A 25190-nucleotide genomic window follows, 5' to 3' on the forward strand; every position below is an offset into this window, starting at 1 on the left:
GGGTGTCTACAAATGCTCTCGCAAGAGGGAACCAGGATGTCAGGTCAGGGGGAAGGGGGTGGCTATAGCTCAGGTGGTAGAGCAGGTCATCTACTGGAAGGTTGGTGGTTCGATCCCAGGCTGCATGCCAAATATCCTTAGGCAAGATACTAACCCCATGTTGCTCTCCGATGCATCCATCAGAGTGTGAATGTGTATGAATGTTAGACAGTTAGAAAAAGTGGTTGTGTGATTGGGTGAATGAATTAGTTGTATAAAGCGCTTTGACTGCTCATATAGAGTAGAAAAGCGCTACATAAGAACCAGTCCATTTACCATATCATCACCCCCACTTGAGATTGTACTTGGGTACCAAGTGTGAGACAAAAAAGAGGTTTTTGGGTTTGGCTGCTTCATACAGCAGCAAATATATACAAAGTATGTGTGTTTAAAAATAACAACAAAGGCAGGATATCCTTGACTGGGCTGGATACCAGCCACATTTAATAACTTCTCCACAGAGAAAAGACAATTCCTGTATAAATGAATGAGGTCTGATGAGTCTTTACAGGAAGTGATGTCTTTTTTCCTAATGTGCAGTGCTGAAGCAGCCGGGAGGCTCCAGACTCAGATGCCAAGGCGCTGCACGTGATAATGACGATGACGTCGATGGACACCTTCAATCCTGTTTGGCTGACCAGGCCTCCTGGTCTCTCTCTCGGATGCCGTAGATCCCCGCCCACTCGTTGGACTTGTAGTAAACTGGGAGGAAGCGGACGTCACAAAATTAATTTTGTTGTGTTGGAAATTTGTGGGTTGAGAGACTGGCAGCAGAGCTGTGCAGCTGATTAACTTACAGAAATTATGATATGATGTTCACATAAAGCAGAAGGAAGGTTTATAAACATGTTGTTTATTTTATGGCTCAAAAAATCAGGTTGTTCTGCAGTAAATGTGTACCTAATATACTTTTACACATTACTTGATTTAATGTATATTGTCTTTATTTGGTGCTATGTTGGTATCTTCAGATGAACTTCAAAAAAACTTTGTTGTTCTGCTGAAATTGCACTAATCATTTTTATTTTCATATGAATTGATTTATTTCACCAACTTGGGTTTTAATTGATTTAAATATGACCTCATTTTCATCTGTTGTATGTACATTTCAACGTTATCTGTGCTCTGACATTTTTATTTTCATACGTTGTGCAGGTGTGTTTCTGATTTTCTAATTTAGTAATGATTTTAAATCTGGACCACACTATATAAACAGTAATTATTATTATGAAAGAAGCCAGTGTCCATGTTAGAGTTGAAAAACACCTTCTGCTAAGCCCCAGTTTGAACCTGGAGATTCTTCTTACCTTCTAGGATGGATGGGAACCTCCTGTTCATAGTGTTCCTGAAATCTGCAGGTGGTGCAGGATATAAAACATGAAATTTAGAATGATATAAAGCCAGACCTATTTCAGATCCATTTAACATCATAATTTCATACCTCGACTGGTGTCCATTGTGTGAAACAGACCGTAAGCCCCGAGGACGCCCAGCAGCTCCAGAGCAATCACGCCCTTCATGAGCTTCTTAGCCAGCGGCTCCAGAGGTTTCGGAGACATCTGAGGGGAGACCAACAAATACAAACAACTTTATTTACAAAGACAGGGATAGACAGCGTGTTCTCTTCTTTCATTTTGCCTCCATTATGAAGGTCACATTAATTCATTACACTGCATCTAACTTTCCTGATAGAATATTTTTATTTCACTGCTACACAGAGGTACTCAGCTCTGCACCTCTAGTAGTACAGATAACAGACAGCAGACCTCGCTCTTCAGTGAAAGTTAAAATAATGTCTGCACATATTTTAGATTAGAATGAGAATACCTTATTTTATTGTGATTATATGTAATTTTGTACATTTAAAACCTATAACAAAAACAACAGATCGTCAATATTTTATATTAAATTCAGACAGAAGAAAAAGGCTGTAACTTTATTTTGAAAATAGTTTGCTACTCTTCCAAAATAAAAATCCGAGTTGGATTTTCAACCTTAACGCGTTTGTTTAATGACAGCATGACACAACAAGCCGGGCACTCAGGAAACATCAATATGTTAGCAAACGGTCGCTTATTTCTTCGTTTTGAACTGAAGGCGTTTTATTTAACGCCTTTGTTACGTCTGAACTTACCTTATATTAGATTTGTGGTACTTGAGATAAATGAATAACTGCTTTAAATCTAAATCAGAGCACTATAAATTATATCAGTAGAGTAAACTGCTTGCAAAAACAAATCTTCTGCCCTTGTAACAACCACAGCAAACTACTAACACGCTGCTTCCGGTGTACGGAAGCTCGGTAGGGACATATCGACTTTTTTTGGCGTCCTTACCTCATTAAAACCATTAAAATCGCTGTTTACCGTAAATAGAAAGGCAGCGACTTTTAGTGATAACACGGCTAAAAGAGGCTCCTTTACATTTGATAATTCTCTTTTTTATTCAATAAAATAGTAATTTGATAAATGAATTAAGACTAATTATTAAATTATTTTCTATTAATTTTTTTTCATCAAATCAATATAATCACTAGTAAAGAACAATCACGTAACAACTCCTTGCTATAATAATTTATAATAATTTTTCTTGACTATTTTATTGTATTTATTTATTTATTTATTGACAAACTAGATATCACAATACATAAATGAAATTTAACCAAACGCAAAGCAAAACAGAAAATTAAAAATAAAAATGAATGCACAGTTTGAATAAAAACTATTTAGCTGAATTCCCTGTGAAAAGATGAAAAATCTGAAATTTTAAATTTTACATACTCAATAAAAAAAGAAAAAAAGACCTTACAAGAAAAGCTGAATGTTGGCCTCACCCATCTTACCGGTTGTCCGGTCACCTAAGGGGTTAATTGCATGAATAAATAAATAACTGATTAAAAGGACTAAGTACGAGTGCCTTGTTTTTAGAAATACAAAAACTGTCTTAGATAATGTCACCGTTTCTCACTCTCTCTCCCCCCTGTGATAATAAAACAACAACAACAACATAGAATCAACTCTTGAATCGTCTGCTCTAAAAGCGTCTTTTATTACTGTTTTTGCTATATATATTTTCTTTTAATTATCATAACAACAAAATTTCGGTCAGCTGAAATTCTGATGTTGAATTGTGATTTAATCATTGTAGTTATGGGATGTTACCAGGAGGTGTCAGCGTTGTGGCAAGATGAACAAAACAAGATGACAGCTCCTGTCATAAAAACAAGGGGTACGTCTAATAAAACACCTGATGCACCTGATGAAAGTCTGAATAATTGTTTTTAATTTTTAGTTGTGAAGCAGTCATAAGGAAAGAATTCACTTTCATGAGCAGATTCCACTGAAGACACCTGCAATTTCTGGGGGTTTTTTTGTTTTTGTTTTTTTTGAGGAAATAAAATCTAATGTCATTTCGTTTTTATATTCTTAGCTGAATGAGCACCAGCTGCAGGTTAGATTCCCAGTTTTCCCAGAGGCTGCCTCGGTTTTACAGCTGCTATTCCTGCAGGAATCTCAGCAAAGCAGCAGCCAAACGGGTTTAGACTAAGCGACAATATTTGCTCACCTGGGTCACAAAAACCTCACTTTACAGCATGATTAGGTGCAGAAATAGGAGCTAGAAAAGAGTCCTCTGCAGGGCTGGAAACTCATTAAAAGCTACTGCACTCAGAGGGCATCAGAGGTCTTCAACAAATGTGTTTAATTTCTAAAATTATTTACTACTTTCTCCCACATACAGTTTCCTTTTGTCCATTCTTAAGTCACATATGTCTCATAACAAATCTATAATCAGGCATGATGGTGGAATCTATTCTATGTTGCTGTGAAAAATACTTTAAAAGTCAAATTTCAGCTGGTGAAACAGCACAAATGTTGCTAAACACATAACCACAGAGGATTTTTACAGTAATTACAGTATCTACCACCATTTTGCTTTAATTTTAGTGTTTCTAATTTAATCTCCACAAACAGCTTGTTACTGTTAAATATAAATACATGTCCTCATCCTGACCGACTCACACGAACATTCAAACAACGGAAACAGCAAAATATATCCTCAGCATGCAAAACAACTGAAATAACCATGGCAACACTTAATAATTTGTGATTTTTGAATGTACAATGCAAATACCGCATTTTACTGTAAATATGTGTAGTGGGTTGCTGTTAATAAAGTTGTGAGTATTTATTTATTTTTTAAATTTTGAATGAAACAAAAGGTTGTTTTTTTTAAACAAAAAACAAAAAACAAAAAGCAAAAAACCTTTAGGCAATTTATGCGATCAACAAAATAAATAAAATAAATAAAAAATACAGCCTTACAGCTGCTGACATCCATCTCAAATACTGCCATCTATGATATGTGTATTGTATGTACAGCACACACCATTTATACAGTCTAAAAAAATACATGTGTATTCTCATTATTACTTCCACTGCACTTTCTGTACATGTAAACAATCACAGTGTATACGATTCATTTTTTCATTTTTTCTATTATATCTCTAATTCACTTTCTCTTCCTATCGCTTCTTCCTCTGCTGCTGTAACAAGGGAATTTCCATAATGTGGGATCCATACAGTTTATATAAATTGTATGTCCACACTTTCAAAGAATGGCTAATCAAACAGTTGATTTCTTGCAAACACGATGGCCCATGAAGCACAACAGGAAGAACAATCACCACAGCACCTCCTCTGTCAACTGCACATCCTCGATTCCTTTCTTTAACTCCTCTCTGAGCATCTCCTCAAACTAGTTCATGCATTTATTACTTCTTGGCTGGACTACTGTAGTTCATTGTTATCAGGATGTCCTAAAAACTCCCTGAAAAGGCTTCAATTGATCCAAAACGCTGCAGCCAGCAAGAGTCCTGACAGGGACTAGAAAGAGAGAGCATATTTCTCCTGTATTGGCTGTCCTTCATTGGCTTCCTGTTAAATCCAGAATTTAATTTAAAATCCTGCTCCTCACATACAAGGTCTTAAATAATCAGCCCCCATCTTATCTTAATGACCTTGTAGTACCATATCACCCTATTAGAGCACTTCGCTCTCACGCTGCAGGCCTACTTGTTGATCCTAGAGTATTTAAAAGTAGACTCAACCTCTCTGGGTACATCTCAGGCCCTCTAAAGTACGGAGGCCTATCTCCCCTCACCACACTCCCTGCCGGTGGCTGATGCCCTCAGACGTTGGTGTTTTGGTGGTTCTTGTCGACCTGGGCTGGGTGCTCATGTATGTACTGGCTCACTCCTGGTGGCCGATTGGTGGGACCTGGCGCCTGTGGCCCGGTTGGGCCCCTTCCGGGGGGTGGGGTGCCCTTAGGCCTCTGGGCCTGAAGTTCGGTCCTCTCTGGCACAGCTGGCTGCCGGCAGAGCCCGCGGGCACGCCACTGCAACCCCCTCTGGCTTCTGCTCCGTAGCTGCTGGGTGACCTCTTGTTTGGGGCTCTACTCAGCTCTTCCCAGGAGGGTGGCACGGTTCACCCCCTTTTGGTGGTCCTCCTTGGGTCCTCGTACTCTGGGGCCTCTGAATGTCTGGGGCCTGGATCTCCTCCATACCTGCTTCATGCCCTGGGGGACGGGGCTATGGCTCCCCACACTCCCTAGCAGATCATTACATGGAGAAACCTTTGGAATACAAGCATGCTGATCCACACAGGTGTACACACGGGTGTTCACAGACGTGGACTACACCTTTCTTGGCTGCTGCCTCAAAGCACATTGTGCGCTGTCTATCTTGCGTGCTGCACAATATCGTTTAATATTTAGTATCTACTGTTATCTACTGCTAGCTAGTTTATTGTGATGGTGCTGTATTTATGATGTTGCTCTTTTTGGTTTGCTTTCTCTTCTGTTTTTTTTTCTCCATACAGGTGATCCAGGTGTTTTGTTTTTCTTTCTTTCTTCCCCCCCTTTCTCACCGTCTCTTCTCCCCTGTTTTTCTTTCTCTCCCTCTCTTTCTTTCATTCTTTCTCCCTGTCCTATCCCCCAGTCATGTCTGTCCCATTTGTGGCAACCGAAAATAAAATAGATACATAATTATAATACAGGTCAATCAAATGGACCAATATGGCAAGGCCATGATGATCCACTTGGTAAAATAAATCTGCTTGGCATCTTTCTTGGCCTTAAGACAACAATTCTGATGGCTAAAGATCCAAATGGGACAAAAAAAAAAAGTAGAATGGGAGGGAGAGCCTTCAGTTTTCAGGCCCCTCTTCAGTGGAACCAGCTCCCAGTTTGGATTCAGGACACAGAAACTGTCCTCCTTAGTTACTATTAATCTCTGGCTCTCTTCCACAGAGTGTCTTTGTTCTGTAAAAATGAAACGTCTCCATGTTGGAGCCTCATTTTAAAGTCATGTCAGTTAAATATGATGTGAAATTTTTTCATTATACTGATGTGATCATAACATTTTTTCCATAGGACTTCTGTTATTTAAATTCACTACATGGCACAATGTGAGAAGATTAAAAAAAAAACTTTTGTAATCACAGGCACACAGACAAATGCTGGAAGGCAGTTTCAAATGTTTGAATATGAAGGACAAGTTGTTTAAAGACTCCTCCTCTCTCCATGGTTCGTATATCTCAGTTGTGGTTATGATTTAGTGATACTTAAAGGTAAAAACACTTTTGGAAAGGACACACTTTCCCCAGTTATAGCTCCTCCTGGAGTCTTCTCTCTTTGCTGCCCTCGTGATGCATTTTAGGAGCTGATGTGTCCTTCAACACAGAGCACAGACTGGCAGGAGGACAGAGACCTGCTGAACTCATGCACACAAATAAACACAGAGTGTTCATGGATAATGTTTGGGAGCTGGGTGTAGTCAGAAGAAGTAAAGAATAATCTGTTTCTATCTGTTTTGTCGCTGAATTTATAGCAGGGTCAGGAGGTGATGCCAATTTTAAAAAAAATCACAACATTCGGATTATTGTTATATGTATGGTGGGTAATGAAGAGCCGATCAAGCACACAACATCTCTGTTTGTTTCCTGTGTCAAGAATTTGGAGGCTGTGGATGCAGAGTAAGGAGTATTATCATTTTTAGCTGATGAAAATAAAATATTTATAACAAATCAATAAATCACAGCTATTTTTCATCATTTATTCCCCATGAGGATCTCTAGACAGGTGGTAGTTCCATGTTCTCCCCATACTTGCCCATCTTAACTCAGGATGCAAAATAAAAAAATATCTTTCACGCTCAATCATCCAGGTAGGGAAATCCCAAAACGCTGACTGTGTTCATGTGGAGGTGAAGTTTTCAGTGAGAGAAAAATTAAAAAACTGGGACATTTTAAAGGTTCGTACCTGTAAAGAATCTTGTGTGTGTTTTTCTTATTTTATGATAATGTATAAAGTGACTTTTAGTAAGGTAACTCTCGATTTTCAATGAGACTACCTGTTTAAATAAAAGATCTAAAGCTAATAATAAAGATTTTGCAAATTTTTACAGGAAGAGCTCTTTCCTGGCCACAGATTCCATATTCATCCTTCATGCCCACTGATTCTTCGTTAAGTCTTCCTCTGTTGTATCTGAAGCCTCTTTAAAGTCTTCAGTCAATGTTTAATCCATAACTTATGACTTGTAAATACTTTTCGTGATCCTGTGCAGGTGAGGGAAGCCCTTCGTTGTGTCACAGCTTTGATAAACACTTCGACCCCCTCTCGGTCTTCATGTGCAACCGACAAATGAAGGGAAATATTTGATGGCCACAGAAGATAAAACAGCGGCTGTGTGCAGAGAGCATGGTGGTCCAGCTTCTCTTGTTCCTTCACCTCGGCTGTGTGTGCCGGCTATCCTTTCAGATTCACTGGCAGGTAAACACACACTGTCAGCGCACAAACAGTGAACCCTGCAGCTGAAAAGGAAGGAGGAGATCCCGGTCTGCCGGGAACTAAACACTTTCACACAAAGGGAAAGGTTCATATTTCACGGTTATATAAAGACATTAAAGATCAGCCTCTCTAGAACCAGCATGTTTTGTGTTTTATCACTCCTACAGCTTTTTGAGCTTCATAAACTACATTTGAGACATGCATTATTCTTAAAATGAAAGAAAAATGTGTATTTCCACTCTGCGTATAGGTGGGCCAAGATTTTGTGAGAACCTCAAGCTTCATGATTCTGGATTCATAGAGGCCTGATCTGGTCCCTCGGCCTTGAATTGTAAACATGAGGATTATGATATTAACTGGCATCGTTTTGGTATTTAAAACCACTGTATGTAAATCTAAATTCTTGAGGATTCTTAGTTGAAATTATACATACTAAACAAACTACCACATCCTTTATATCATAAAGACAGAAAAATGTCTTTTGGTCAGACCACCTTCACAAGAAAAGCTTCCATCCAGTGCTTATACAATACAGTGACCCCTGGTTTTCCTCTGCATGTACCAGAGATGGCCTCATGCTTTACTGCCCTGCACCCGAGTTCCCTGCTCTCATTTTTTGCCCCTTTGGATTTGTTATATGCATCTGTAATGTAACTCCTATATCTTAATACTTCAACAATGTTAATACTCTGTGCTTAGATGCTGCTAACTTTATGCTAGCTTATCACTCTGTTGAAAGAGACGTTTTAAATGTTTTAAATGAAATTTGAAATGTTTACAAAAAAATAAAAATACAGAACGTAACACAAACTAATTTTATGGCAAAATGTAACCAAACAAAAGTTGAAGATGAGACTGAAAAAGAAAACACACATAGGTGTAAAACAGAAAAAAGGTGTAATAGTGATCATTTTGATGCATGAAATGAGTTACAGAAGGTAAGAAAAATCTTTAAAGCTATCGAATCTGTGGATCTGATTCTGTCCATTTCGTTGCTTGACTGTGCGGCAGATTTGGTGCCATTTTTCTTTAATTCTTTTCACTTTTAATAATTTTTTGAGAGTCAAAATTAAACCTGAATCTGCTGTGAGCCTCCTACAGGGGCCAGCTGAGCATACGTACCAACCCCCCTCGGGGTGTTTATTACCCGGCCCTGGGATGCAGGCGGCTGATTGGACAGCGGCTGCGCAGCAGCGAGCAGCAGGTGTCGCAGACGCTCAGTGCGCACAAACCGTCCGTCGGCCACAGTGCGCGCACAGGTGAGAGGCAGCAGCTCCGGTCATAAACAGACAGGGGGGATTCAGCGGCCCGGTACCGGCTGCCAGCTGAGGACAGGTGGGGTTCACGTGGTTGTTTTCCAGCCTTGCGTGGAGCTGTTTGGATGAATCTGGAGCTGGAGCGTGCACGATGCTGAGCGCCGTTAAAATGGAGGGACACGAGCATCCGGACTGGAGCAGCAGCTACTACTACGCAGAGCCCGAGGTCCGTGAATTTCACCCGTGGGTGTTATCAGTCAGTGGGGACGTTGGCTTATTGGTTAAATATCGATCAGAGGCAGAGGTTTCCCAGAGGAGGCAGATAAAACCCGATCACGGGCCGGAAAATCTCATTGATGGAAAAACGATAACTGAGGGTCACTTACAGGATCTGAGCTGGAATCTGAGAGGCTCAGCTGTACCGAGCCTACACAATTTACCCCAGACGTTTACGCACAGTTTGAATGTTTCATATAAAAGTATAACCAGTTATTAGTATTACTGAGTGTAGGCTAAAGTTTAGTTTAATAAAATTAGAGATTAAAGAGTTTTTAAAGTCGTTTTAGAGCATGTTAAGTTTGTCAAAGGAGCCACTCTTCGGCTAGATTTCAAGTAAAAACAAGGAGCCATGTTTTTCATTTTAAGTAAACTAAGTAAATATTTGCAGTAGAATTTGTTAAACTGGGATCTAGTTTGTTCTTAGAAATCCAGGTAATTAAAGCGAAAATCGGAAGGCTGTTTGACCTTCAGTACTCGGCTGTGTCAAATAATCTAAACTGTAACTAACACTTAAAAACGATGCCTGCTTTAGATTCGATCATAACTGCAAAACAAACACCGAGCAATAGAAAAATGGCTGCAGCTGCCAGCGAGGACACACATGGGCAACAAAATGTACGTTTTTACGCGATTAAACGTCACCTTTATTTTTCTGCAGGATTTACGAAATTTCACACAAGCTTTTCATTCTTGAGGGACAGATTTTAACAAGCGCTTTGACTTCCTGTTAAAACTGTGTAACTGATTTTAATTCACAAAGAATTTGGGTTAATAAAACAAAAGCGTTAAAATCAGTTAACAAGAGAATAAAATAAGAAAAATAAATGTGGAATATTTATCTAAAAATGTATTTTTTTAAAAACAAAAAGACAAAAAAAGATTTTATTCTAGTTAGAAAAATAATTTCCTTGGACGTTTTTGCTGAATAAAATGTTTATACATCTAAAGTGAAAAACCTTCTTTTTAAAAATTATAGTTCTCGTGATAATTTTGTTCTATTCAAATAAAACTGTCCCCTCTAAAAGTTGCATTAGTGATTTATTTAACATCACCAGTAGTCCCCACACCCTGCGCGTGAGCTCGGGTCTATTTTAAAAACAAAAACAAAACTAAAGTATAAAGACGTCACAGACAGGTAAAGTGGAAGATTTGGACTTCACCTTCAACAAGAAAACCACAGAGTGAAAGCAGCCTTTACAAGGATGTGCGTGCTTATAGATTTAAAGACATGGACGGACTCGGATTATAGCAAATACAGCTCAATTAATATCTTTAATAACAGGAGTTATGGATGAATTAGACAGAGGAATACAGGTGTATTAGAAACCCTAAAAACATGGATACTGTTAAACTGGGTGATTGGAAAATCAAACAGAAAGTTAGTCTTAGTCTTTATTATAATAATCAGAATCTCGTGGTGAGCAGTTTTCACTGTTTTAAATAACTTCCGATCAGTTATTTGAAACTAATCAGAAGCTTTGGTGTATTTTTTATCTCTGCGCCTGTGACGCTTTATTGGAGTTTTTATGTGTATTTTTCAAGTTTCCAGCCTCCTTTTTTCACTCATTTCACTATTTTTAGACTTTACGATCAGTGACAGATCGTAGCACGGATCAAGAACGAATTATTCCGCTCTTTTTTGGCCTGTTTTGGTCTTTTCTGACTCTGATCTTTGTGTCAGGCTGAAATAAATCCGCTGGGTTTATTATTGTGTATTTATGCGACATTATCAGGCTGTTAACTTTAAATTAAATTAAATTATTTAGGGATTAAACTCAGTGTGTGTGTGTGTGTGTGTGTGTGTGTGTGTGTGTGTGTGTGTGTGTCCTCGTGCATTAATTAATGTTAATTGGCTTTCTCTGTGTCGCAGTGTTACCCCCCAGCGGCCAACATGAACTCCATGAGCACCTACATGGGTACGCCTGGCATGACGGCCACCGGCCACATGAACGCGCATTACGTGAGCCACCCGGTCGGGGTGAGCGGCTCTTCGGTGGCCTCCGGAATGACGCAGAGCGCCGGGGCCGCCGCGCTGCCGCCCAGTATGAGCCCCATGAGCCCGCCGCCGTACGGGAACGTGCCGGTAATGAGCCAGGTGTACGGGCAGGCCTGCGCCATCAGACCACGGGAGTCCAAGGCCTACCGGCGCAGCTACACGCACGCCAAGCCGCCGTACTCGTACATCTCTCTGATCACCATGGCGATCCAGCAGTCCGGCAGCAAGATGCTGACGCTCAACGAGATCTACCAGTGGATCATGGACCTGTTCCCGTTCTACCGTCAGAACCAGCAGCGCTGGCAGAACTCCATCCGCCACTCGCTCTCCTTCAACGACTGCTTCATCAAGGTGCCGCGCGCGCCTGACAAGCCGGGGAAGGGCTCGTTCTGGACGCTGCACCCGGATTCCGGGAACATGTTCGAGAACGGCTGCTACCTGCGGCGGCAGAAGCGCTTTAAGTGCGGGAAGAAGGCGGACAGCGAGCCGGGCTGTGAGGCCGGAGCGCCAGGCAGAGGCTCGGACTCCCCGCCCTCCTCCTCCTCATCGTCACCTCAGTCATCTGACGGAAAGGGCGCCGACCTCAAACCCCACCGAGGAGAACCGCCAGTCTCAAGCCCCGTGCGCGTGCCCTCCCCGCTCACACACACGCAGCACCTACTCTCGCACCACCCGCACCCGCTGCTGCTGCACGAGGCCGCGCACCTGAAAACGGACCCCTACCACACCCACTACTCCTTCAACCACCCATTCTCCATCAACAACCTCATGTCGGAGCCGCAGCACCACAAGCTGGAGCCGGTGGTGCAGTACGGAGGTTACGGCTGCCCGGTGTCCGGGGCTCTGATGGCGGCCAAACCCGGCCTGGAGCCCGTGCACAGCGACAGCGGGTACTATCACGGCGTGTACGGCAGGCCCATAATGAACTCCTCCTGAGGCCCCGCCGGACTCCCCACTGCAAAAACTCTGATCTGTACATTTGTAAATGTGATAAAGGGCAATTCCCCTGTTTTTCATCCATCTGATAAAAAGCTTCATATGAAATCTTTGTTGTGTCGTTTTTATTCAGCTGAAAGTTCACAAAGGTTAAACCGGACAGGACAGCGGGGCCCACTCAAGCAGCCAAAAAAATTACTTATAAGGTTTGTTTTCCCTTAAATTTGACTTCTTTGTGTGTATACATATATCTAAGCACAACAGAATAACACAATTAACAGAGAGGAAGGAGACCAGAGGTGTGCCAGGACTCTATTCAACAGAATTTTTAAAAACCTTCCACCCATGTAACATCAGATACTTTCAAGCTATTCTGAGGATGACTTTAGGAAAACCTCTCCATATGAATCCATCTTTCTCACTTTTAGGACTCTTTAAGGAACATTTATGTGGAGAATATTAGGAGCTCACAACATCCTGGAAGATCCTTTGTAAATGCTAGTGGAGGCCTGCACACATGCATTTATATTTTCCTGCAATGAGGTTGTATATTTTTCCACAATTCTCCATTTATGACTTACAATTGCATAATTCTTCATCATTAGTCCAAAAATATTATTTAAAAATCTCAGTATTTACATAAAATTGAGAATAAATGAATGTTCTACAGGTTCTGGAAGACAAAGCAGGATCTCAGTGTTCCTGCTTTGGCAGACAAAGTCGTTTTGAAAGGTAAAAAAAGATTCTCGAGATTCTTGTTTCACATGAGTGTCTTCCTGAAGATGTTGGCTCTGGCTCATCAAACATTTGTGCTCAGAAGTCTGTAACAGATGATCCCAGCATACCAGCAAATATAACATACACAAATGTACTCCTCAGGGGTGTGTAACATCTTAGGTTTTCTCTAAAATGTGCTGCTGTTTCAGGAGTGGTGATGCCAGCATGGCTACACAGGTGTGAAAATTAAAAGTAAAGATTCACAGTGGAGCTTCTTTTAATTCCAAAAAGTATGAGTGGGAATGATTTGTCCTTTTGTAGCTCCAGAGTTAAAGAAGAGAAAGATTTCAGGTTGTTTTGCTTTTTGGTAAAATACAATTATTATGTATTTACAGATATAAAACTGGAGTGTGACCAAAATGATTTTAACAATTGTTTTCGGTTAGATTATTGGACCTCAAGGTGATTATGTGCACCTTTTTGAGGACTAAAATGATGCACACACTTTCCCAAGCAGTAAAATATGCATATTTTTTCTTAATTTTTAAGGTGGAATGTCAGGATGTAGCCCGTGTTTGTCCAAATACAAAACCAAATTAGGTGAAATATCAATTCTACACCGTCAAATCTTCCTCGGGTCTTTGTTCTCCCTTTCTTCTTCTTCTCTGTGTTCTTCGGCTTCTTCCTACAATACAAACACATGCGTCTGAGGTTATGTTTGGTTTCTCTAAGGAAGCTTCAGGTTCAGATGTGAGGCATATAAAGCATTAAGGAGTCAATAATACTAGAAAAAAATCTGCACAAATGCCAGCCCATCTCCAAATAACCTATATAATTAAACACGCTTTACAGACAAGCACAAGCAGAATATTAAACTCAAACAGAAAACTACACATTAGCCTAAAAATGAAACAGAATAAGATAAAATGTTTAATTTAATGCAAAAAAGTACAGTAGATTTAAAAACTAATGCATAAATAATTTTTAAAAAGTTAAAGTGATCAAAGTAAGTCTATTAAAGTCTGCTTTTAGAAGTAAATCAATAAATACTTTTGAGGTGTTTATTAAATTAATGCAACTTTTTTATGTCAGTTTTTGTATATCAAGACACTAAATTATAAAGGATACAAATATCTTCTGCCTAACAGGAATACCACAGAGGGGGAGCTGAGCTGCAGTATCCTTAAAGGTGCAAAACGTGTTACTGAGATAAAGACTGTGAGTAAACTCTGAGGCAGCATTAGCACTAAATGGCTTGATTGACACCCGCAGGGTCACAGATAACATAAAAGCAGATAACAACTGGAACAATAGCCCATGAAAAGGTGACAAGCTCTCCTCTTAAAGCACATTAATGTCACACAGAAGTGATGTTGAACTGCAGATAACAGGCTGCACGGGTCACATGGTCACAGTCAAGAAAACAGTTATTCAGCACAAAGACATTCTGGCTCAAATAAGCCGAATGCTTTAAATAAATTGAACGCACATGTTTATACATGAAATTTAAAAAACTACAACAGGTTAAGCACTGATGTGAAAACATATGGCAGAGTAGGAGTGACGACATTCAGTGAGGGTTTTTCATTTTCTGTATTCTGGTGAATTTTTATGCATCACTTTGCACATTTTCAGCTTGTTTGTATGGTGTGCGTAGAGAGGGAGGCTCCTCTACTGTCTTTAAATAATCTTGTTTCCTATTGTTCCTGCTGAGCCAACACACATATTCACGCTTCACTCTGCGGTCCTCTGTCATGTTTGCTTCGCTCCTGATGTGAGAGGCAGAGTGTAAAGAGCCAGTTCAGCTCTGTTTAATATCAGGATGATGTTTTGTCTTTTGTTTGGGTAATAATCTGTTTTAATGTGCACATCACACCCGCTCAAATGGTGAAGTCATTTGTTTTCATGTATAAACTCCTGGAATTTAACCCTGTGATGTCTCAATTATCCTAACCCCAAATTACACATCAGAGTGTTTAAAATTATGTCACAAGGTTTTGGCAATCAAGGAAAAAAAGATCCAACTGACTCTAATAAAAAAACTATACAATAACCCCGAGGTTTAGGATTAGGGTTTGGAGGTGTAATGCAAATTGAGGCAGACTGACAACAAAAAGGTCAGGTGACTTCTTCCTAAAATTAGTAAGCAAACTAACAAGATTAGAAAAATAAGTCATTTTTACTTAAAAAAAATGTTCTAATAAACCTTTAGATGTTTTTTGGGAAAAACCCTGTGTAAGGAAAAGACCTTCACATATTGGAGACGTTGTTGTTGTTATTGTTTACTGTTGTTGTGCTTATAAAAACTCAGCTTCTTCTTTTTTTAAATTTTCTAGGTGTTCCCTGCATCTCCACTGAGATCTAAATCTTCTGTTTGACATTTTCTTTTCGTTTTTAATTGTTTATCTTCTGTACATAGCACAAACAACATAATAAAATCCATTAAAAATGAATATTATTGCGGTATCATTGGTCACATATATTGTACAGACTCACTGGAAACCAGGCTGCAGCTGTTTTGGTAATTAATAAATCACCCGAGTTTATGAAATTTAACCCTAACCCAGGTTCCAGAACTCCAGCCAAAAAATAGAACACAAACAAGAAACCAGTGCTGATTATTTTCTTAATCAATAATTTTAATCAGTTTATTAAATGTTGTAAAAATATGGAAAATATTCCTCAATGTCTCTATGGTCTGATTTTACTGTCCAAACACTCCAAAAGCCACAAAAGGACGAGTTTGCTGACAGTAACAGAGCTTCAGTAATATTTCAGCTGATGCAGAAGGACGCTCCACAGTGTAAATGGATCATCTCCACAAACAAACAACAAAACAAACAAACAAACCCAACCCTGTAGACTGTGTACATTTTCTTCTTTAGTTATCGAGTTCCTTTTAGAAAAAAAAAATCAATTTTCTTCCAGTCAGCACATTAATTATCCTTTTTTATTTTTTTTAATGTCAGCATTTTGTCTCTGTGTACTTTATACTCATATCAATTTGAACTTAGCTTGCAAAGAGAAGGAGATCCGTTTTCCCTCATTAATATGAAAATATATTCAGAACGATGCTTCGCCATCTCCAAATAAAGACGCTGTGGTGTGCGGGGTGTGATGTATGCTTTATATCATTTATGAGTTACAAGCATCAGGATGAGTCAGTTCATCAGTTTTAGTGGTCTTTTCAATTGTTTTTATAGATAGTTTGGATAAAGAGCCCATGGCGGTGTCCTCCAAGGTTTATTTTACCAGCCGAATACTTCAGAAATAAGAATGTACACAAGAGGAACTCAGTCTTCTGTCTAATAGATTAACTAGAACTGTTGTAGCTTTCATTTTGGACGAAACCCCCAAAGCACATTTGTACCACTTGTCCTGCTGCACCAAAGCTTCCTTTTGTAGTCACCTATAGTCTTTTCAAATGATAGGCTATCTGTTTCCGAGAGCTGCGTCTCTGGTGGGCATCGAGCCACTGCAGACATCCAGGGGAAACATGTGGAGTGAAGCTGTGGCTAATAAATGTAATTAATGAACAGAAATATAACAAACTTTGCTTTTTGTGTAATGAATTTTTTTTATTTTATTAAAAAATTAATCTGGATCCTTTTCTTATTGGCAATGATTAGAAATGGACTGTGGCAAAAAAAAAAAAAAAAGAAGTCTGAAAACAGCTCCAAGTATTTTTAAAGAACCGATTGAATCTGTGACTGAAAGCTCTTTAAAAGCTCCGTATGAATGTGGTTCATTTACAGTTTAAAATCCTGCAGCTTCACTCTGTGCACAAAGCCATGAGTAAACAATATCTTCAAAGACTAAAGCGGGCCATTTTGCATGACTTACAGCTTCAAACAAGGTCAAGACTCCATCCGTGTGCATTGAATATTTGACACGGAAATCAGTGTGTTTGTTTAATTGTGCGCCGGTGTGACTGGTGCCTGCCTCTACCTGCTGTAAGAGTTTAGTTGTTGCGAAATCAAACAAAGCTGACCTGAGCAATATAGGTTAGTCTTTAAAAAAAATAGCTTGCCGCACCTCTGGGCCAATCATATCGACTCTGATTGTAAAACACAGGTTGTGTGCTGGAAGAGGGACACACCAGGCTGTCTCTGAAGGTGGAGGTGTCAGAAGAAAAGAGTGAAACGACACCGGCGAGGTTTTCATGAGCTGTCTGCAAAGGTTTAGGAGAAAAGCCGTCTACAGACACTGCAGGTTGCTTATTAACTTCACACGGGATTGGTGCCTGCTGATCCTGCGTGAAGTTTCATTTTTAAGACAAAGCTCTTTACATTTCTGGTGACACAGTTTCAGCTTCAGTATCTGGTCGTAAAACTTTAATATGAATCTTTAAAGCATCATCAGTGAAGCACAAAGGAGAGAAAAACAGTGTTTAGGTGTAACATTTTTAAGGTGTGTGCAAAGCTACGCCATGAAAAATACCCTCCCCAAAACCACCAATAAATTAACATGAAGAACACAAACTCTTTAATTAAGACTATGGATCAGGGAGATGAATTAATCCAGTAAACCTGTAAACATCCAGACTGGGATTCTTTTTATTAATCCATAAATTAATCAATAATCTATAAATAACTGCAGTAATCAATATCTGGGGCGATCTTGGCTCAGGGGGTTGGGAATCGCATCTGTAACCGGAAGGTCGCCGGTTCGATCCCTGGGCTCTCTGTCCTGGTCGTTGTGTCCTTGGGCAAGACACTTTACCCTACTTGCCTACTGTTGGCCAGAGGGGCCGATGGCGCGATATGGCAGCCTCGCTTCTGTCAGTCTGCCCTAGGGCACCTGTGGCTACAACTGTAGCTTGCCTCCACCAGTGTGTGAATGAATAGTGGTATTGAAAAGCGCTATATAAATCCAATCCATTATTATCTGTTTTGTATTCTTGGCTTGAACGATATCAGCTCAGATACACAACTGTGAGCACAAAAGTCCCGCCCACCTGATTTTTAACAGCGCTGTTAGTGAGGGGCAGCCAATCAGATCAAAATTAGTTCAAAAGGGGAGGAGCTAAAAGAGACAGGATCAACTAAGGGGCAGCACCAAGGCCAAGTATAAGATAGGAAGGATTATTTTGAGCTTTACAGGGGCAGCTTTGCATGATTTTAAAGGTGCAAATGAGCAGAATATGTCCACTTTGATGTGCTTGAAACCAAAACCACAATCTTATTCTCAAACTCACCAAATAACAACCCAGAAAACAACTGGATGCTGAATAAACTGTTGACTGGAAGTCTTTTCTTGACATCTAATCACAATAATTCCACAATGAAAAGTTGTATCGAAAGCTTAGGGTCAGATTTAATCTGCAGATGTCAAAGGTTGTTTTTTCCCTGATGGCAGAAAAGGTAAAGGAAAAACATGCAGATCCAAATGGAAATTCAGCGTCACTGGAAATTTAAAGGGAAAACGATGGTCACTTCTCATAAACAAAGGCTGCTGCTGAGGTGTGATGAGGTGTTATGGGATGTGATGAGGGGCTTCATCAGACTCGCCGCCTTGCTGAGCATCTCTGTTTGCGTAAGAAAAGCAATCAGCGCGTTATGAATAATAATGACCTCTTTCTGACCAGGAATAATGGGAAGGCTGCATGCCGAGCGCCTCGAGGTCAGAGCTTAGCCAGCGATGCTGTGTTTGGACAAGGAGCGTTTACCACCCATACACACACATGCATACATATAAGGGATGTCCTAACGTAAGCTCTGTATGCACAATTATTCCTACAGTCCTGAGCAAACGCTCCAAGACATAAATGCAGGGGCTTTTTTGGTACCAAATATTACACTCATTTACAAAAAATAGCAAATATTTAATGAATAAAATCATTTGACCTTTATTTTCAAATATTTTAAGCTTCTGCTTTTGACAAACAAATCTATGGGACAGTATTTGCTGGGAGGGATTGTGTTCACATTGACGGACAGGTGACAGCTGCCTGTCACCTGCCAGTATCTGTTAGACCTTACCTCCATGAATTAATGAAATAACAGAAATGTCTTGAGCCAGCCCCTATTTCTTTATATTTAGTTTCCGAGGAGCCAATCTTTCTTGTAATTTTGTAAAAGCGGTTTGGAGGAAGAGTTCTTCAGGTTCTCTGAAGGTCAGTGAAAGATTTTCTCTGTCAGGCTGCTTCTTCACTCATTTTCATTCTAGTCCTCGTACCTTTCAGATCAATGCTTTTGTTTGTTAAGCCACTTAACACTGACCTGTGAATCATTCAAGCGTAACAAAGGCACCAAACTCACTGGACCAACCAGTCTTGTGTCAACACATAGCAGAAAACTTAACAAAGAATATTAAATAATTTAAAATGCATCTTCAGACACATAACTGAGATAACATAATGAGAAATCTCAAAGCTGACTCAGTTTGACAGAATAAAAAATATATTTTTGTACCCACAGGAAAAGGAGGAGGTCGGGAAAGAGATCCACCAGTGAGAGTCTGTAGTCATCTGGAAAAAAAAAGTAGAGGCTCTGTGACGATTTGAGCTGTATTTCAGTCGGCAGTGTGGAAGATCAAGTCAAAACTTCTGGAACTATGAACACAGAAATGTGCAGTTATGTGCAATACTATCTGGAAAACATGTGATTGGCAACAGTTTAATTTTTCAGCATGACAACCATCCCAAACACACTGCCAATGCAGTAAAAGCATACCTGGATAGAAAAATGTTTCAATGAATCGCTGCCCATATTTCCCATTTTTCCTCTAAAATGTAAAGATGTGAAGGGTGGCTCAGCACTTTTGCACAGTACTGTATTAATTTATGGCTTTCTGTGAGGTACAGACCTTTTAAGTATTTAGCACTCCACCTCTGGCTCAGAAAAAAGAAAAAAAAGGGTAATGACCAAAACATCCACAAATCAGTGGTCACAGGCATGTGCATCTTTTATATACAGTATCTGATTTCTTAGAGTGTGTCGAGTCTGTTTGCAGCACTTTAAGGCTGTTAATCCACTAAAAGGGATTAGCTCTTGTGAAAAACCCCTTAACTTCATTTAACAACACCTTGTTTCAGAACAAAATTGTTTAATATTTGTTTTTTTTTTGTGGTCCCTTTAAATCCATTTATCTTCTTTTTACAGTCCTACAAAGCACTCCTGCAGAAGTCATTCCTCTACATCCTGACAGTTTTCAGCGTTGATGGCGATCTGGAGGGAAATTTAAAGACTCGTGTGCTGCTTCTTTGTTTCTGAGTTTGGGTTCATTTGCCCAAATTCAGAGCCTGGTTTCATCTCTTTGTCTCCTTTGCCTCCTCGGACCGCTGCTTCTCGGCCGAGCCTCTTCTGCTGTTGTCTGAGCATGTGTACACTGAGCAAACCTCCACATCTTCCTCATATTTGCGCTCAGCTTTATCGGGCCTGCGACCGGCTTCCAAAACACACTCAGGAGAAAAACACTACAGACGGGGTGAAGACCAGCAGACACGTCTCTTCTAAAAGTTCGGGGACAGATTTATTTGGTTTATTAAGGGTGTCTGAGCATGTGAGGTGGAGGGACATGATGCTGTGCTGCTGGCGGTCAGTGTGAGGTCGTGTGGTGTCAGTTGTTGTTAGATATCAATTAAAAACGGTGAAAATTCCCTCACTTAATGCACAATCTGATATCTCTGTGTATGAAACTTTGAAAACCGGTAAAATGTGGAGATGGAGGCAAAATAGGCAATGCAGCAGATGCACTGTGTTTGGCATAATCTTCCCCAAGCATATGAGACTTTAACCTTTACAATCCATAACAAATCAAACCAAACTGCAACTGAAAATATTACATATTAAAATAATTATATAAGTAAACCAGGTCTAGAAATAATAAGCACTGACTTCTGGCTTTACACAGGACACAAACCTCAGTCTTCTGTGTGAAATGGAGCTATTTATCCACCACAATCTGCTCCTTGTACTGCTTATTTCAGCACACCTGACTTCTGAAAGTTTTTCTGATTGAAAATGTTTCTGCCAGAAAGTCTAAAAGCCAAACCTTTCTGACAACTTGTCACAAGTGGTGGTGCAGACCAGAAGTATGCAGGGGTGGGCTAAAGCGCGAAAAAAAAAAGAGATTTAACTGGCAAAATGAAAGAAAAACAACAAAAGCTAAAGGTGTAAAACTAAACAGAAAGTCCTGCTGCAGAGCATGAGTCTGTGACATCACATCACAGTTAGTTGCTCTGATGGAACAACACTAAGATGGCGATATCACATTAGGTGTCGGACCAAAAGTGAACGAGAGCGCAAATAGACTGTATATAAAAGGTGGACCAAGCTTTCAGGTTTGAAAAGGGAGCGCAGCGTGGAAGCTGAGTTTTTGAAAAACATACTTTAAATGGGTGCCACACACCAAATGTGCGAATAAAACCAGGATTGCAGGAGTGAAGTGTCAAATAAAGGACTTGAAGAAACAAAGGACACTTTTCAACAAGAAAAGACAGATCTCAATTTTGTCCACCGTCCCTGACTTCCAGCCACCTGTATTTGCTCGGCGGGTTCCTCTCGCCTCAGCAGAGAGCACGGCAACAGCCGGATCACCCGAGGCTGCGTCCGTCTACAAAAGGCAGCAGGTTTTTAAGACGGTTAATCGTGATCTTTGCTCTACTTTGCTCAGCGGCTCAACATAGGCGACGAGGATCTGCAGGGTCTCATGTTGGCTTCAGGGGTCAAAAGCCCAAAGCTGTCATGTTGACTGTGATCTGATGCGATGTATGCGGTGGCCTTCCAGGACAAAGCACATACAAGAGTGAAAGACGTTACAGGAAATGCTCCAAATGCTGCGTGAAAACACAGAGAGCTGCAGGCCAATTTATGCTTCCTGCAGAAGCTTCAACAACAGAAAACCCACGTTTCTTCTTTGCAGTTTAAAACAGACTTTGTTATTTTATTTTTGGATATTTTTTTACTTGGCTTATTTATTTTATGTGTTTTATTTTGAACTATCATCTATTGTTTCAGCCTCTGAAACATCTGTTTCTAAATGTGCAAATGACTTCAGTTCAGTACTAGAATCAGGGGTGTAGTGCAGTTCCTCCAATGTCCGCTTTACGCTGGCTCCAACAGTGACTTGCGAGTCATTCCCCACAGACGCCTGTGTCAAAATGTCAAATAAACACGTTTACAGCCTGCTATAAAAACGAAACAAAAACAAAATGTAGCATATTTCTGGGTCTCCGTGGGCAGCTTCTTTTTCAGCCCAACAGGCTTAAAATTTTGGGATCATGGCTGCTTGGATTGATAGACATCAACACTGGAGTATATTTCTTCCAGTGCCTATTGGAACATTTTAACATAATTATGTGACAGATAATGTGCGTGTGGTGCAGTAATGAATATCAAAAAGTTTTTGGTTCAGCTTTGATGTTTTATTAGACTGTTACTTTGGACTAATTAGGAGGAATCTGTGTCTGTGGGTGCAAACTTAGGAGTCCACCCGCCACCATCCAAATGTTGTAAACAATGGCAAAGAAGTGTGAAGAAGGTGGAAGGTGTTTGAACATGTAGGCCAGTCTTTAAAGGCTTAAATGTTCAGGTGATCTGCTTTACCAAAACCTCCCATGACAGTCAGAGTACGAGATGATAACAGGAATGAGAGACACCCACCCTCCTGTAGTCAGTCACCAGCTTTAGATGGCTAAGAGAGTATATTTAAAAATTGAAATATACTAAAATATAAAAAAAAAACATTTTTTAATGTTAATCACGAGGTTCATGAAGGCATTCTTCCCTCTTTGAGAAGTTTATATGGCAGAGTTACAAAGATGGACTGTAGTTTATTTGCATCGATTTGTTAAGCTTGTTTCCAATGTTTAGGAACAACTGAAATCAAATTTATCAAAAATTATTTGTCTTTATTACATTTTGTTTGTTTCAGCTCTGCAGAATGACTCAAAGGGGAAGGAGAAATCAGATTTATTGATCAGATTTAAATAAACTCAGAGGATATGTTCACATATGAACTGGCCTTGAGTTAGTTTCAGCTGCCCAAGCTCTCCTGAAGCCAGACACTCAGGTCAGACTGCTGGATGCTGTCCGTAAAGTTTTGCCAAGTGCTGCTTTAAAGGGCCATTTCTCATCTTTGATCTCAGTATGAAAATAGTCGCCTGCTCTGATGAGAACTGTGAATTTGTGGTCTTGCGTTGGTGGAACGTCTTTGAAAAAAAGGGTCCATCTTAGATAAACAGCAGTTTGCCATTCATGGAGATCTACAATGACGCTTTCTTAAGGCGAAAAAGAGCTTAAGCGTCAATCTGGGTGCCTTTCAGACCTCCAGCACGGCCACCCAGAGAGCTCCGAGTCTGGGCGTTTGGGTTGGGGATGGAAATTGGCAGGGCAACGGTCAACTATGGCTAAACGTCAGAGTTATTGGTCTAAACGTCATCTTCATTCTCACAACTTTGAAGTGCGAAAACACTCGATGAGAAACGAATATTTAGAGCTGAACTGCGGTGCCACGTGCAGAGCAGAGCTCAGCCAACCGCCTGGATGCCGACCAGCCTGATAAAGTAAGCAAGAGCAGGTCACCTGATGGTACAGTTTCACTGAGAAAAGGCTTTAAGTGACATGAAACCAGTTATATGTAGTGCTGTTTAATAGCTGGCGACGGAGACCCGCCGCAACAAAAAGGCGCCTGAGACGGCGCCTTGATTCATGGGAACGCTGTGGCTCTGCCTTTGTGGCGGCTCCTCCACTAAGCAAATACTCCAAACTGTTCATTCCCCGCCGGCCCTTTCTCTACTCCGGCACATTGTTTGTGCCCTCGCATTTCATTCAGGCTGGGGGAAGATTGCTCTCAGAGCCACTGAGCAAACAGTGGAGAAAAGAGCCTGCCATCTTTACTCTGTTCCCAGGAGAACTTGGCTTTTTTATTTTTTTATTTGAGCTCCAAGCTGTCACGCTGAGCCCAGAGTTTGATGTCAGAAAGCTGAATTAATTGCTTTAAGCCAAAGGGGCGGGCCACCCATCACCAAACGCTCCCTGAAATGTTTTATTGGAGATTATTAAAGCTTTCTCGATACACAAGGTGCACAAATATTGGGCAGCAGGGAGAGTCCAACTCTGTTTTCAGCCCTTTGTTTCTAGTTTTGAATCATTTCAAAGTAAAAATGTGAATGCTTTGCTCGCTCATGGTCAACAGTTTTTAAGGATTATGTCTAAAGATTATTTTAGCTGTGCCTTTTCCTCCAGAGACCGCCAGGTACACGAGGAGCTGAACATAGCTGGCAAAGGATCATACCGAAGTCTGAGCATGGAGGAGCAACAAATCAGTGGCGAAGGCTCCCAGATTAAAGTTTCACAGCATTTCAGAACTTTTACTAGATAGCTTTTATTTAACCACATAGACAACTTCTAAAGTTTGAAAATCTCTTTTTCAGGAACCTGATTTTACAGAAAATCACTAAAAGAAAAGTTTAATAACTTGGTAAAAGAATTACACACAGGGTGGAGTCAAAGGTAATCCATGCAAACAAAGACCTGTACTACTAACCAGTAACTATTTTTCTGGCAGATCTTTTCTCCACAGCTCTTGCTCCCACAAACACATTTTAACACCACAGCCACCAATTTAAATCATGCTTAGCCTATTTGTATTCAATTTATCTAATAATTCAGGGTTACATAGAAAGTACATTGTTTAGGTCCTCAAATCACCATTTTATTTCAGTATATAGTAAAATCCATATTAACATGTCTTATACCTGCATTCTTTGCATTGAACAGCAGGGGGTGAGTTGTCGACGAGCCAATAGGAAAAAAGGCCTTTGCTACTTTGCTCTGTGGCCTCTACTTTTGGGCCTTATTGGATAAAAGTTAATTTTGTAGATTATGAACATGAAAAAACCCCCCAGAAAGATGGATTACCTGGAGTAAACTGATCCATGTGGTCACAGTCCACACCTCGCCATGTTACTTCGAACACCAAGATGGTTAAAAAGTGCTCAGTTTGAGGCTATGCTAACTTTACTAACCAAAAGGAGCATGGCACGGTGGCTATGTCCATCTTTTAATTACAGTCTATGATTTCACCCTACAACATCATGTTTTTCAAAACAAACAAGAAAGTAAAAATGAAATGAATCTCAGGTGTGAATGGTGGACACATCCCATCTCCCTTCACTT

The 25190-nt window shown here is 40.2% G+C and overlaps 2 protein-coding genes and 1 long non-coding RNA gene across 4 annotated transcripts; 1 reads left to right on the plus strand and 2 right to left on the minus strand.

The window, feature by feature from the left end:
* Positions 1 to 453: 453 nt before the first annotated feature.
* Positions 454 to 2320, minus strand: LOC309688534 (protein CEBPZOS-like). Its single transcript, XM_082504319.1, has 4 exons — positions 2174 to 2320; positions 1481 to 1598; positions 1347 to 1391; positions 454 to 741 (listed from the first exon to the last, which is right to left on the minus strand). Exons 2-4 carry the CDS (start codon positions 1596 to 1598, stop codon positions 659 to 661), a joined length of 246 nt encoding a protein of 81 aa, XP_082360445.1. The 5' UTR covers positions 2174 to 2320; the 3' UTR covers positions 454 to 658.
* A 6802-nt stretch (positions 2321 to 9122) lies between these two features.
* On the plus strand, positions 9123 to 12406 carry LOC309688622 (hepatocyte nuclear factor 3-beta-like). Of its 2 annotated transcripts, none has more exons than XM_082504492.1 (2): positions 9123 to 9366; positions 11290 to 12406. In XM_082504492.1, the coding sequence occupies exons 1-2, from the start codon at positions 9292 to 9294 to the stop codon at positions 12349 to 12351; spliced, it is 1137 nt and encodes a 378-aa protein (XP_082360618.1). In that variant the 5' UTR covers positions 9123 to 9291; the 3' UTR covers positions 12352 to 12406. The 2 variants fall into 2 exon arrangements, with proteins under 2 accessions (XP_082360618.1, XP_082360619.1); XM_082504493.1 differs by lacking the exon at positions 9123 to 9366 and adding an exon at positions 10659 to 10797.
* Positions 12407 to 13630: 1224 nt separating this feature from the next.
* LOC309690104 lies at positions 13631 to 24975 on the minus strand. The gene is made up of 3 exons (XR_014271606.1): positions 24933 to 24975; positions 19486 to 19537; positions 13631 to 13753 (listed from the first exon to the last, which is right to left on the minus strand). It is a non-coding gene; the product is annotated as an uncharacterized lncRNA (long non-coding RNA).
* Between the last annotated feature and the right edge of the window lie 215 nt (positions 24976 to 25190).

The sequence above is a fragment of the Aulonocara stuartgranti genome, assembly GCF_965226115.1.
Source record: "Aulonocara stuartgranti genome assembly, chromosome: 15".
Lineage (NCBI taxonomy): Eukaryota > Metazoa > Chordata > Actinopteri > Cichliformes > Cichlidae > Aulonocara > Aulonocara stuartgranti.

What these genes read in the sequence shown, in the direction of transcription:
- LOC309688534 (XM_082504319.1), bottom strand. Translation starts at nt 1,598, where the DNA reads ATGTCTCCGAAACCTCTGGAGCCGCTGGCTAAGAAGCTCATGAAGGGC. An exon ending in CACAATGGACACCAGTCGAG is followed by an intron (nt 1,392 to 1,480) that starts GTATGAAATTAT and finishes CACCACCTGCAG; the next exon opens with ATTTCAGGAACACTATGAAC. An exon ending in GTTCCCATCCATCCTAGAAG is followed by an intron (nt 742 to 1,346) that starts GTAAGAAGAATC and finishes GCTTCCTCCCAG; the next exon opens with TTTACTACAAGTCCAACGAG.
- LOC309688622 (XM_082504492.1), top strand. Translation starts at nt 9,292, where the DNA reads ATGCTGAGCGCCGTTAAAATGGAGGGACACGAGCATCCGGACTGGAGC. An exon ending in ACTACTACGCAGAGCCCGAG is followed by an intron (nt 9,367 to 11,289) that starts GTCCGTGAATTT and finishes TCTGTGTCGCAG; the next exon opens with TGTTACCCCCCAGCGGCCAA.